This window comes from Chiloscyllium plagiosum, unplaced genomic scaffold, assembly GCF_037043375.1.
Source record: "Chiloscyllium plagiosum isolate Xiang-an unplaced genomic scaffold, Cpla_swu_hap1 HiC_scaffold_22, whole genome shotgun sequence".
NCBI lineage: Eukaryota > Metazoa > Chordata > Chondrichthyes > Orectolobiformes > Hemiscylliidae > Chiloscyllium > Chiloscyllium plagiosum.
The window spans coordinates 56,081,565-56,096,328 of NW_028270160.1; the positions used below are offsets into that span (position 1 = coordinate 56,081,565).

The 14,764-nt window shown below is 42.8% G+C and overlaps 1 protein-coding gene across 8 annotated transcripts in view; it reads right to left on the bottom strand.

Annotated features, from left to right (window-relative positions):
• Window positions 1-14,764, bottom strand: part of fam13c (family with sequence similarity 13 member C) — a 135,067-nt gene that overhangs the window by 12,368 nt on the left and 107,935 nt on the right. For 5 of the 8 annotated variants that reach the window (XM_087999071.1, XM_087999072.1, XM_087999077.1 and 2 more), the window contains 6 exons: window positions 13,847-13,985; window positions 9,444-9,525; window positions 6,564-6,772; window positions 6,360-6,443; window positions 2,488-2,583; window positions 935-1,140 (listed from right to left, as the gene is read on the bottom strand). In XM_087999071.1, the coding sequence (XP_087855197.1) occupies window positions 935-1,140; window positions 2,488-2,583; window positions 6,360-6,443; window positions 6,564-6,772; window positions 9,444-9,525; window positions 13,847-13,985 (816 nt within the window). The remainder of the gene's footprint in view (window positions 1-934; window positions 1,141-2,487; window positions 2,584-6,359; window positions 6,444-6,563; window positions 6,773-9,443; window positions 9,526-13,846; window positions 13,986-14,764) is intronic. The other 3 variants (XM_043712339.2, XM_087999076.1, XM_087999078.1) reach the window with 2 other exon arrangements.

Genomic DNA, 14,764 nt, shown 5'->3' on the forward strand with positions numbered 1-14,764 from the left:
TACGAGCCCAGTTGGGGTCGGCCCAGTGCTAGGGACAGTGAAAGCACTGGATTGCTGACCCAGTCACATTACCATGAGGGTCCCACTCCTGACTGGAGGCAATTTTCTTTTATATATATTGCTTTTTTTTTTAAAAAATTGTGTGGAGAGCGCCCAGTGTGGAGCGACCACAGAAGGACTCTAACATCCATTGTTTAACTTTATTTTCCTAATTTATACTGTGATGAACTATAATATAGAACTTTTAGCTTTTTCCTTTGTTTTCCTCTTTTTGTACCTAATCTATTTTAGAGCATTCCAGCGCAGTACAGGCCCATCGGCCCTTGATGTTGCACCGACCTGTGAAGCCAATCTGAAGCCCATCTATCCTACACTATTCCATGATCATCCGTATGTTTATCCAATGATCATTCAAATGCACTTAAACTTAGCAAGTCTACTACAGTTGCAGGCAGGGCATTCCACACCCCTACTACTGAGTAAAGAAATTACTTCGGACATCTGTCCTATATCTATCACCCCTCAATTTAAAGCTACATCCCCTCGTGCTAGCCATCACTATCTGAGGAAAAAGGCTCTCACTGTCCACCTATCTAACCTTCTGACTATCTTACACGTCTCGATTAAGTCACCTCTCAGCCTTCTTCTGACAAAAACAGGCTGGTGTCCCTCAGCCTTTCATCAAAAGGCCTTTCCTCCATACCAGGCAACATCCTAGTAAATTGCCTCTGCATCCTTTCCAAAGCTTCCACATCCTTCCTATAATGCGGTGACCAGAACTGTACACAATTCTCCAAGTACGGCCGCACCGGAGATTTAGTACCCAAGATTTGTAACTAGGTATCTAAGATGGCACGGCATGAGGTGACATGTACACTTTTCACTGTATTCTTGTACACATGACAATAAAAACTAATTCTAAAAACATTCTTACATAGAAGCTTCATGTAGATTGGCCAGTGAAGTAGTTGAATGCCTGATATCTTTCTTCTCATCCAGAGGTGGGAGAAATCCAGGCTCATGATCTTCATCTCTATGGTCTACATTGCCTACAAACTCTTGAAAAGGAAACTCCTCTATCGGTCTGGTTGATATTTCACAACTCTTCAGAATAGTTTCTTCATCTGAACCTTCTTCTTCCTGCACAAGTCAAAGTGACAACTTTACAACCCTTCTCAACCAAATATTATAGATATATGATGAGATAAATAGCAATATAGGTTTCACGGGAATGCTTTTTGTAACAAAGTGTCATGTGTTTAATAACTAGTGATAACATTGCTTTAACAAGGGCCTATTCGGGTTGGACTCTGGCCTTCCAGCTCAATTCAGATAGAGTGTGAACGATAGGATCACGTGAAATGAATTTAGGCACAGTTTTAAATGAAAACGGAGGGCACAGCAAACAGGTTTGAGATCTCTGATCTCACAAAGGGTCGATGGTATGTGAAACGAAACATTCAAGTTGGTGCAGTACCCTTCCACCTTCAGAATATTTCCCGAGCCTGCCCCTTCCTTAACTCATCCACTGCTGCAGCTCTCCTTTGTGTTTGTTCCAACGGTAGTACAGTGCTCTCATTCGCTCCCAGCCTCCCATCTCTTGGCCTCGAGAAACTTGAGCTCAACCAGGACCTTGCCGCCCACATCCTAAACCCTTGCACCAAACGTCTGGTCATCTGTGTTCTCAAGTCTCAGTCAGGAACGCCTTCCTGTGAACTACCTGGAGACATTGAGCTATGTTAAAAAAGTGCTGCACAAATGTAATCTGTAAGCAGTTTGCCGGAAGAGGTTGCTTGCAAATAAGGAACATTTCTCGTAGATTTTTTCATACCATGCAGAAAAGGTCCTTTGGCCCACATGTCTGTACCTCCATAATGCACTTTTGGTGCTAGTTAATCCCAATTTCCTGTACTTGTCCCATATCCTTGAATGTTATTATATTTGAAGTGCTCATCCTATTTTTGTTTTAAAAAAACAGGGTCTAAGGATTCCGGCCTCCACTACGTTCCCAAGCAATGCATTCCAAATTCCCACCACTCACTGAGTAAAAATGTTTTTTTCTGAAATCCTCTCTGAATCTCCTGCCCCTTACTCTAACTATGCCCTCTCATGATTGCCCCTCAACCAAGGGGAACAGCTGCTCTCTAGTCACCTTTCTATCCCCCTCAATCTTATAAACCTCAATCACATTCCCCCTCAGTCTTCTCAGCTCTAAAGTAAACAATCCAAGCTGATCTCTCCATCTCAGGCCACATCCAGGTGAATCTCCTCTGTCCCCCTCTCCAGTCTATCACATCCTTCCTGTAGTGAGGTGACTAGAACTGCACACAATACTCCAGCTGGGGCCTGACTAACTCTCCATACAATGGCAGGGTAATAAGTCACTTGTCTCAGGAGCATTGTTTGGAAATGTAATCAGCTCTGCATTCCCGAGCTTCCTCACACTGATGACCACCATTAAAGGATCCCCCTTCATGCAATACTTACAATAGTGGGGATTGCTGCTGCAGGAGAGAGAAGCTGCCTAATACTTCGATATCTGTCATAGAGCGGCTTCATTAGCAGTCTTTCCTGTTTGTTCACCTAGTCAAACAAAGATCGGTTATCAGTGGGGCTTGTACAGAAGAGTGCTCACTGCTTCAATAACTTTCAGACTCACAGTAAAAGGGAGATCACAATTAGACTGCAACACCTTTCAAGTGGAAACGAGCAAACATGTGAACAGCAGCTGATAGAGAGAGCAAGACAAAGAGAGCACACAACAGACCCCCATCTGTAAGCAAAACCAGATCACCAGAGAGCCGCACACCGAGTCTGGCAAGGGGGCGGGGGGGCACAGGTTGTTTTGTTGGAGGTGGTGATGGTGGTAGTGGTGGGGGGTGTGGTGGCGTGGAGAACCAATTTGAGTCGGGAACATCGAGGTGAGTAGGGGATGGCCTCCGAGGAGAAAGTGAGGACTGCAGCTGCTGGAGATCAGAGTCGAGAGTGGAGTGCTGGAAAAGCACAGCAGGTCAGGTAGCATCCGAGGAAGAAAAATCCACGTTTCAGGCCAGAGCCCATCATTAGGCATTCCTGATGAAAGGGCTCTGGCCCAAAGCGTCGATTCTCCTGCTCCTCGGATGCTGTCTGACCTGCTGTGCTTCTCCAGCAACACACACTCAATGTCAATGGCCTCATTAAGGTCAGGATAGTAGCGTCTGTATCAGAATGTGTGGGGTTTGTGTGTGCACCTCAAGCAAGATGGGTGCTCCTTGTCATCTTGATTTAATGTCAGGAACCCCACCCAGTACTACGAGAGCACAAAAATTCATGCACAGTCAATCAGAACAACTGATAATTTGCCACATCAATATGGCCAAATACCTCTAGTGATATATTTTTCTCATAACTTTCAGAAGTTTTGTACAAATAGCCCCATGGCTCTTAAAGTAATAAAAAAAGTCCCGATTATTCAGTATCTGTCACAATTAGCCCCAACCTGCAGTTATTAGCACAAGAAATCTCTTATGAAAGCTCAGTTTTGGCTCAAAGTCAGGGCCATACTAACGTCTAATGCAGTTCTGATTGACGGTACTTGCAGGCGCCAATAGCCGGGGCAAAGCGGAGGGCTCAATTTGCGACAAAAAAAAGGAACATAATCTCCAAGGAAGCTGCAGCCTCTGCTGGAATCTTGCTGAGCAGCCTGAAGAGGGAGCTGTTGTCACAGCAATTATATTGCTTTACCGAGTGCCCCATACAGGAGAGCTGATGTTTAGCTTGTTACTCCTATAGCAGCTCTTTCAAACTGTTGTTCAATTTAAACCAAAACTCCACCTATTTTTCTCCCTAGTGGTAGTAATGTTCAATTTTTAAAAAAAATAAAATCCCTGTGGAATTCTGTTTCCATCAACCCTTCATATCATGCGTTCAACACCTTAAACTTCTGAAGAAATTTCTCCACTTGCACCATTTCAATACAATACCATTTAGGTTTTATCACTTCACACTTATCTGCATTGCACTCTAATCTCCCATGCATCTACCCATTACACCCTCTTATCTTGTGTTGTTCTGAAGCACGTTACCACATTGACAACTTTTGTGAGGACAAGTTACATGAGGACTTAGAACGGAACCACCTTAGACCGGTCTACAGCAAAAAGGTCCAGGCAGAGTGTGGTCTCTCTGTCATGGTCCTGCAAACAAGGTCAGAACTGGACCAGAAACGTTAACTCCACTTTCTCTCCACAGATGCTGCCAGACCTGCTGAGTTTTCCCAGCAATCCCGGTTAGTGTTTCTGATTTCCAGCATCTGCTGTTCTTTAGATTGTTTTTGTTCAGTGAACAGGCTTAAGTCTTTCGTTCAGAGAAGAATCTCCGAGACGTGACACATGCAAAGAAACAAAGTAGTACGGATTCGGTTGCATTCCGGTAACAGGGGAATGCAGCTTTCACTGGGGGCAGTGGACTTTGCTCATTCTTACGGTTTACATGGAGCTTCCTGCGGCTTCTATTGGCCAACTTCCTGGCTGAATCAATCGTTTGCTGGTTATTCTTCCCAGGGAGGGACCAGGAAGGTTGGGTGGCATGACGACTCAGTGGTTAGCACTGCTGCCTCACAGCGCCAGGAACCAAGGTTTGATTCCACCCTCAGGTGACTGTGTGTAGTTTGCACATTCTCCCAGTCCATTGTCTGCACTGGTTTACTCCCACAATCCAAAGTGAAATGGGCAGGCTAGGTGTATTAGCCATGGGGAATAGGGCTACAGGTATTGGGTAGGGGGCTGTGTCGGGATGGAATGCTCTTTGGAATTTTGGTGTGGACTAAATGGGCCGTTTCCACGCTGTATGGGGTTTTGTGATAAGTGGCCATTCTGCCCATGCAGAGTTGGAGCAGACAACGTGGTAAATCGAACTATATAGGCCCAGAGAAATGTTAACGATCAGACCCTAGACTCTGGTACTCTGTGCACACCAGATTATCCACTTCAGTTCCAGGTCATCCCAGAGGAATTGGTAACCAGGAAAAGCTTCACAGTGCTGTATGCTGCCAAGCTAGAAGCTGGAGTTGCAGCAGCACCCAAATACATGTCTGACAATGCAGAGTCTGTCTTAGGATTGCTTCCTAGACACAGCTGGCTGCTCACTCGGTTACCGTTCTCATGGGTCACGGTTAGCTCCTTCGAATGGTCTTACATCATTAGTAGAAACCCCAAAATGAAACTTGCTAGACACAGGGAACAAAAACAGAAATTGCTGAAGAAACCCAGCAAGTCTGACATCATCTGTGTAGATAAAGCTGTGTTAACACACACATGGAGTCCAGTTACTCTTTATTGGAACTGATGACTCACGGAACTCAATGTTAACTCCGCTTTCTTCCCACTGATGCTGCTAGACCTGCTCGGTTTCTCCAGCAAATTCTGCTTTTGTCTCAGATCTCCAACATCCGCTGTGCTTTGTTTGTTCTAGACACAAGGGCACGGGATACAAAGGGATCTAGTAAGTGGGTATTTGCCGGTGTCAAGTGCCAGTAAATAGTAAAAGTAGCGATAAAGTCACCATGGCCCAACCAGACCAAAAAGGGGTAGAGATAAGTGGAAGTGGTTTAATAGGAGGGGAGAGGTTGAGTCATGGAGTCCTTCACGGTAACCTCAGCCAGTGAGAGCACTGAACCCATAATGTTGGCTTTGCTCTGCATCCCAAACCAGCCATTCAACCAACTGAGCTATCCAACTCCCAAATGGTGACACTGTTATGGAGCTAACCCAACTGAAGTTTACAGGATATAACATGCAATTTTAGCTAGTATCTCAATTTCAGTTGAGAAGCTGGGAACATCTTCTCTCAAAACACACTCCTTTAAAATGTATTTATTCACCACAGTTTAATATTCTTAATCTCACTGCCTGAGACACCAATATTTTCATTAGTGCCTTCTCAAAATATTCTGTTGATACGGAATCAGTTGCATCGATTTCAATCTGTCCTTTAGGCCCCAGAGAATCAATCCTCCTCCAATCTTAAAAGTCATTCTCCAATATGGGATCTCTTATTTTCTTGTAATTGACTAATAATGATGACAGCTCGCTCACACATTCTAACTGCAGATCTGTAGGCACTCTACACGGAGGAAGGATTGACTATTCACATTTGGGCAATGAAAAGGGGGCTGGTAAAAAATCAGAAAGAATCAAAGCAATATCTGATGTAGGTCGCAATAATAAATAAATAAAAATAGTAGTTATGATGGAATGATTGGAATCTAATCTCTGGGTTCTGATTGTAAGCTGCTTTCAGGAATCAAGAAACCATTGATGAGATTACCATCAGACCATTAATCCAGATCTAATTCACAACCTATTTATCTGCATACATACCGGTCGTCCATAAAGGCTTTCAAAATGCAATAGGCAATTTTGCATGTTGACCTTATCTAACCTCAGTTGCTTTTGTGTCATTTCCTGTGCAAAATATTGTTGAATTGTTTTGGTCAGACCATTTAAAATAACAACATTTCTTCAAATCATTTTATTTCAAATGCCTTAATAATTGCAAGTTCATTATTATTTACTGTGAGGTACCTTAACGTCCTCCGGAAGGCCAAGTATTTCCTGCTTTTCTTTCAACTTTTTCATCACAATGTGTACAGTTTCCTCAACACTCGGTTTTTGCTGGGATTCTCCGGATCCCTGGTGCTTGTTCTCTTTGTCCTGCCTGGAGTTTCCGGGCAGCACGCTGCTTCGATGTCTATGCCGCCTGCTCTCCTCCTCGGAGATCTTCAGTTTCAACTCTGGTGAAGCCAGTCACAACGAAACCAAAATAACAGTAAGAACAGCGACAGCTTTCATTTACGTGGCACCTACCCATGTTTAAAACGCCACCTCAAGCCAGCAAATACTTCAGTTAAAAACCATTGTATTCTTGGAAATTTCTAAACAAATAATGTTTCGTGTTTTAGGAGCTGAAACAAAACATTCCTGAGCGCCATGAGATAATTACCTCCAAGTCCCTTTAAATACAATGGATTGGGAAACTTAATTTCTTGGTCGTGTGCTTGTGACTTGTTCTTGTGGCATAGACTTATGTACACAGGACTGAGCTGTGTGTGAACTGTCTGGGTGCTAACAGAAGCTGCTTGGTGATTCTCCAGTTTCTCATGTCATAGAGTCTTACAGCACACAAGAGGCACATCAAAAGGGGTTGAAGGCCCCCCCCCCTCCCCCAGTTTTGTTTGGACAATTTCCCTGTCTATACAGTCCAACATCCCTCCCATTATAGCCAGCATCAGGGATCTTTTAACCAGCCTTTCAGTTCTTGGGTTATTTACAGGATCATGCGGTGTGCAAAATGACACAATAGCGACCGCGGTTCAAAGAATAACACTGTACCGGGTCAGGTTTTTCCAATTGTGGAGGATAACAATGTCATGAAACAACTTTTACATACAAGTCACAGCTTTTATTCCCTTTTCCTTCCTGGTGGGTCATAGTTCTATACTGACTGTTGCTTGCACTACATCGAGGAACCAATTTAACACATGTCCTGCATACATGGAGCAGAGGAAGAGATCGCAATGGCATCTTGAAATTAGTACAAAGGCATGTGGCTTCAGGGACAACAAGGGTGTTGACTGGTTCTTGCATGAGCTGAGAAAAAACAGCCAGAGAGTAATTGGGTTAAACATCACATTCCGGATTCATTGAGGAATAAGGACCTTTGAAAGAAGGAGCTGAGGAGAATAGTCTTTATGCAGCCAGTTTTAACATAGCTGTGGAGAATACACAGTTAAAAATCACAACACCAGGTTATAGTCCCAACAAGTTTATGTGGAGGCACTAGTTTTCAGAGCACTGCTCTGTTGACAACCACCTGAAGGAGCAGCACTCGAAAGCTAGTACTTCCACATGGGCTGAGAAGTGGCAGATGGAGTTTAATTCAGATAAATGCGAGGTGCTGCATTTTGGGAAAGCAAATCTTAGCAAGACTTATACACTTAATGGTAAGGTCCTAGGGAGTGTTGCTGAACAAAGAGACAGCAGAGTGCAGGTTCATAGCTCCTTGAAAGTAGAATCACAGGTAGATAGGATAGTTTGGTATGCTTTCCTTTATTGGTCAGAGTATTGAATACAGGAGTTGGGAGGTCATGTTGCGGCTGTACAGGACATTGGTTAGGTCACTGTTGGAATATTGCGTGCAATTCTGGTCTCCTTCCTATCAGAAAGATGTTGTGAAACTTGAAAGGGTTCAGAAAAGATTTACAAGGATGTTGCCAGGTTGGAGGATTTGAGCTATAGGGAGAGGCTGAATAGACTGGGGCTGTTTTCCCTGGAGCGTGGGAGGCGGAGGGGTGACCTTATAGAGGTTTACAAAATCATGAGGGGCATGGATCGGGTAAATAGGCAAAGCCTTTTCCCTGGGGTCAGGGAGTCCAGAACTAGAGGGCATAGGTCTAGGGTGAGAGGGGAAAGATATAAAAGAGACGTATGGGGCAATTTTTTCAATGAGAGGGTGGTACATGTATGGAATGAGCTGCCAGAGGAAGTGGTGGAGGCTGGTACAATTGCAACATATGAATAGGAAGGGTTTGGAGGCATATGGGTCGGGTGCTGGCAAGTGGGACGAGATTGGGTTGGGATATCTGGTCGGCATGGACGGGTTGGACCGAACGGTCTGTTTCCATGTTGTACATCTCTATGACTCTATAAACCTGTTGGACTATAATCTGGTGCTGTGTGATTTTTAAACTCTATCCACCCCAATCCAACGCCGGCATCTCCAAATCCTGAGGAGAATAGTCTTAATGCAGCCAGTTATAACATAGCTGTGGTTGTCTTTATGTAGCCAGCTTTAATATGGCAGAGGACAATAGTCTTTATGCAGCCAGTTATCATGTAGAATCTGAAAAAGGTGCTGGAACTAGACTGAATAGTAATATTCAAAAGGGAAATGGATACAAACCTGAAAAGGAAGAATGAGGCAGGCTATTTGGGGAGGAGCAGGATTGTGGGGCTAACTAGGATGGCTCTTTCAAAGAGCAAGCACAAACATAAAGGGCAGAATGGTCTCATTATGGACGGAGACATTCGATAAAGAGAGACCTCATTTAAGGATCTCACTGTATGCAAATTTTAAGAATTTAAACCAGTACAAGAAATGAGTTAGCATATTTTTGGTTTTGGTTTGTAATTAATGCAAGTAACAGGCATAAGTCACTGTGCAGGCAATTGAATGTGCCATCTGCTTTGAGATGATTTTTCAAAAGGAAATATTCAAGGAACCTATTGTATCTTTTTAATCACCGAGGGGCAGGCGTCACTGCCTGGACATCTGGCACCATTCCAGCTGCTGCTTTAAAATTCCCATCTCCTGCCGCTAGTCTAATTGTTACTAGTTTGCAGCTGAAAATTATGGCTCCTATTACACCACAAATTGCATGCAACCACATTAAGGTTGTTCTGTACCTTTTAACTGCTTACGGGCCCTTGTCAGATCATTCATCCACTTCAAGACTTCTGGATTGCCAACTTTATCACTGTGGGATGGCTATAACCACAAGAGATTACAGTTATCCTTCCTGGTTAGTCCTGCACTTTTTATATTATATAACACCACATCATTTGTTTTTCTTCAAACTTCAGAAAACCACAACACTGCCTGAGGTCAATTGGAAGCTCGCTGGAAAAGGAAGATTAGCTGGGTTACGGGGTAAAAAAAAAACGTGTGGAGCTAATTAGACAACTCCTTCAAAGACCCTGCACAGACCAAACTGGCCCAGTGCAATTTTACTTCTTAAAAAAAAAGTCTCTTTATATCATAAAGAGAATCCTCAAAACGCAGATGACTTCTTTCGATATTGTAATGGAAGACGATGTGATTTTCATTCAGGAGTAAAAATGGTGTTCAGCTGCAGAATCTCTCTCGTCCAATTAATTATACACTGATGTAACTCTTTAGTGCTATTTTTCCCATTCATTTCCTTTATGTAGGCTTGCACATTTCATTTACTAATTTATTTCTATCATAAGGAATCCTCACTGATACGGAAACCTCTCTGTTCAGGAAAGTGCTGTGTAAACTCATTGCCTAGCCTATACCAGGTCTAGAAACAAGACAACAGCAACATCAGAATACATGTCTATCACCATGCACTGATAGACCTTACACATTCAATATGAAAGTTAATACTCAAATAGCTGCACAAATAAAAAAAATTGGCTAAGAAACAGAAAGCAAGAAATAGTGGAGAATTGTAATTTTCAGACTGGACAACTGTACAGATTAGTGTTTCCACAAGATCTGTATTAGGATTAGATTACACTCCTACAGCACGGAAACAGGCCCTTCGGCCCTACAAGTCCACACCAACCCTCCGAAGAGTAACCCACCCAGACCCATTCCCCTACACTATATTTACCCCTGACAAATGCACCTAACACTACAGGCAATTTAGCAAGCCCAATTCATCTGACCTGCAAATATTTGGACTGTGGGAGGAAACTGGAGCACCCGGAGGAAACCCACACAGACACAGAACGTGTAAACTCCACACAGACAGTTGCCCGAGGCAAGAACTGAACCCGGGTCCCTGGCGCTGGGAGACAGCAGTGCTAACCACTGAGCCACCGTGCTGCCCCAAAAGGACTGACTTATTTTGATATTAACAAGGAATGTGGACTTGAATTTAAAAAAGGGATATAATTTCTAAATCAAGGAAGAAACCAAATTTCAAAAATGTAGTAAACAGTGACACTGATAGCAACAGGCTTGAAAAAGACTTAAGATTGGGGAAGTTTAATGCAGTGAAGTAATTTAGTTTACTACGAAGAATATAAACTAAATACTACAAAGTTAAAGTGAACATAGCACAGAGAAACACAAGCATCATCGCTCAGAAATCTTAAAAGGTTGCTGTTAAAAATCCTTGTCTTTATACATGGAGGCACAGAACACAGGAAAGGAACAAGTGATGCCAAATATCTATCCAACATTGGTTTAGTCCCCTGGAATATTGTCTCCTATTCTGGGCAACACACATTAGGAAAAATCTTAAAAACGATGAGGGATACTAGGGCAGAGAGGAGACACGAAAACAAAGCATTGCAGATGCTGGAGTCAGAGTCAGACGGCACGGAAACTGATCCTTTAGTCCATACTGACTGTAATCCAAAGCTAAACCAGTATTACCTGCCTGCTCCTGGCCCATATCGCTCCAAACCTTTCCTATTCATGTATTTATACAAAGGTCTTCTAAACATTGTAACTGTGCCCACATCCACCACTTCCTCAGGAAGTTCATTTCACACACGAACCACCCTCAGTAGAAAAAATTCTGTGTGTCTTTTTTAATCTCCCTCCTCTCACCTTAAAAATGTGCCCCCCAGTTTTGAAATCCCCCACCCTAGGGAAAAGATGGCTACCATTAACCCTATCTATACCCTTCTTTATTTTAAAAACCTCTATAAAGGTCACCCCTCAACCTTCTACGCTCCAGCAAAAACAGCCCCAAGACTTTCATCATAACTCAAACTTTCCATACTCAGCAACATCCTGGTAAATCTCTTCTGAACCCTCTCCAGTTTAATATCCTTACTATAACAGGGCGTCCAAAAATGGATACGGTACTCCAGAAAAGGTCTCACCAATGTCCTGGACAACCGCAACATGATGTCCCAACTTCTTTACTCAAAGGTCTGAGGAGATCTGACAGAAAATTAGTAAGTGCGGTAGAAACACAGCAGTTCTGGCAACATCTGTGAAGACTAAAACAGTGTTAATGTTTAAATTTCAGCATGACTACTCTTTGGAACTGGGAGTTGGACCAGATTCAGAAGGTTAACTTTGCTTTTCTCTTTCCACAGATACTGCCAGACCTGCTGAGTTCCCCCAGCACTGCTTGCAGAGAGGAGAGAGAGAGAGATGGCTTTTTTTCAAGCACAAACAGCTAAGGAGGGGTGAGACAATAGGTGTTCTCAAAGCCATAAGTTTTGATAAGAATAAGGTGAGGAGAAACTGCGCCCAGTGGCAGAAAGGTCAGTTAGCAGAGGACACAGATTTAAAGTGCCACTTATGCAATAAGACATATTGATGCGGAATGTACTGACTGAAGGACAGGCCGTTCAATGATGATTTTCAAAACAGATCAAGAATTGGAGAAATGCCTGTCCAGACAATGCTATCAGTGATCCTAGGAAGAAATACATACATGCATACACACAGAAAGAGATCTCCATGCTCAAAAACCATCTTTCCAACATCTGTGGAAATTCAGGGTTGCACTGCATTGTTCACAGAATCATAAAGCTATACAGCACGGAGACAGTTCACCCGGTCCAAGTTGCTCATGCTGACCAGATATCCTAAATTAACCTACACACCTCAGTTCCAGATTTCCACTTGTTAAATGAAACCTATCACTCTATTAGGGGCGGCACGTAGCTCAGTAGTTAGCACTGCTGCCTCACAGCACCATGGACCCAGGTTCGATTGCTGCCTTGGGCAACTGTGTGTGTTTGCACATTCTCCCAGTGTCTGTGTGGGTTTCCTCTGGGTGCTCCAGTTTCCTCCCACAGTCCAAAGACGTGCAGGTCAGGTGAATTGGCCACGCTAAATTGCCCGTAGCGTTCGGTGCATTAGTCAGGGGTAAATGCAAGGAAATAGGTCTGGGCGGGTTGCTCTTTTGAGGGTCGGTGTGGACTTGTTGGGCCTGTTTTCACACTGTAGGGATTCGAATCTAATCTATCTTTCTGACACAGTGACCTCTGGACATCTCTGGTTTTCCTTTGTGCTTTGTAAATAGAGGAGGTAGCTCCCACCTCCAAAACAGATGGTAGCAGTGAAATTGGAGCTAGCATGAACACAACGAGCAGAAAGAATCAGAGAAGGAGATAACTTGAAAGGAGATGGTTCAGCTGTGAAGTACAAGGATTCAATTGCCATTTTCTGTTAAGGCATGTTATGCTTTGTTGTTTAATCTGATGGTTTATCATTCATACTGCATCTTCATTGTTGAAGCAATTTTATTTCAGTGTTGCTAAAAAGAGAGATATTGATCAGGAGTCATGAAACAAAACCACAGCAATTTATTCATGCCTACCAGAATTCAACCAAGCAGCAACCACTTTCCATGCTGCATAAATCATTCTTTCCTTTATAAAGTTGGGTTTCTTGCATCTCAGTCCGAAGATTGCAAGATGGAAAATATTAATGCCCTGTCTCCTTTTAGCATTGCTTAAGTTCTGAGCAACCAACTAATTATCTCAGTATCGTAATGCATAAGTGAGAGACAAACAGAATTATTCAATAAAGACGAAAAAAAAAATTTCATTGCACCAGGAGTTAATGAGCATCAAGCAAGAGTGGAGGTCAAAAGAACTGCTCCCCTCCAGAGGATTACTGAGCATCTGGAGAATATTCCCAGTGTGTACTTAATACTGCATTAAAAAGCTAGTGAACTATCTAGCTCAGAATGGATTTAGCAGTTACACAAATCAATCATTCCAAATTGAACAGGAGAAATGTGAAGATGGAGAGGAAGAGAGAAAAAAAAGTAGACAAATGAGCTACTGAAAGATCTTTCCCCCCCCCCCACAAAGGGTTTCATTTTGCCTCAGGAGATTTAATAAGTGGGAAGATTAGTGCGGAGACATTCCAGATTGGTAGGTTATACACATTACCTTGGTCAGTTGACCTTTAACAGTTTCTTATCTTCAAACACATTGTACGCTGCAAGTTTTCCACTATTAAGTTTCTTTGTGCCATGCAGCAATAAGGTGAAGATTTTATCACATACAGAAATTAATCTTGAATACCACAAAGCAAAAGTGTTTTAATCAATGTTTTTAAATCTAACATTCGCATCACCTACCCGATATTTTTTCTCTTGCTCAAATTTTTCTTCATACTTGCGTATTTTCTTCCTCAAATTCTGGATCTGTTTAGTCAGCTGTGTCATCAGCATTGGACTGTTCTCAGCTTCTGAATTGACTAGTGAAGAGTTTCTTGGCCTTGAAAAGAGAGCATAGTAGGGGGTCAACTCAAAACGCAGCAGCTCAGCAGTCACACCATCAATGAAACTCTGTTCTCTGAAACGCAAGTGTTTCTCTGAGCAATGACTGCTGTCAAAAGTGCAGTCTTCAAAAATTTCAATTGCTGTGCGAAGTGGTTAAACCTTCTTACAGGAGTAAACTTGGGTTCTGAACAAAATGAATTACAAGGACTCAGACCCATACCTATCAGGAGTATATTACTCATTCTTCCCACATTGAGGCATCTTTTCCAATCTTCTCCAGAAAATGAGAGCCTTTAACATGGAATCCATGAAAAAATTCCTTCAGTTTCAATCTATTGTTCTGCAGTATCATTTTATTGTTTGTGTTTAATCTTTATTGAGTCAGTCAGTCATTGACATGACATGGACCAGAGTTACCTTGCTGCCTTCATTGCCAGTGTGCATGAAATTGGAAGTGAACTGGGACAAACCTGGAGCATATATGCACAACAATACATGTTTGAGATTGAGCAATGGTAGAAATTGGCATTTGATGTCCAGATTTAGGCCATTTGGCTTATCAAACCTGCTCTGCCATTCCATCATGGATGATCCTCAACTCAATTCTCCTGCCTTCTCCCCATAGATGTCCTTACCAATCAAGGACTTAGCTATCTTGTTCTTAAATTGTCTTAATTACTTGGCCTCCGCAGCCTTTTGTGGCAATGAGCTCCACAGAGTCACCACCCTGACGAAACTGCTCATCTCAGTTCTAAAGGGTCATCCCTTCACTCT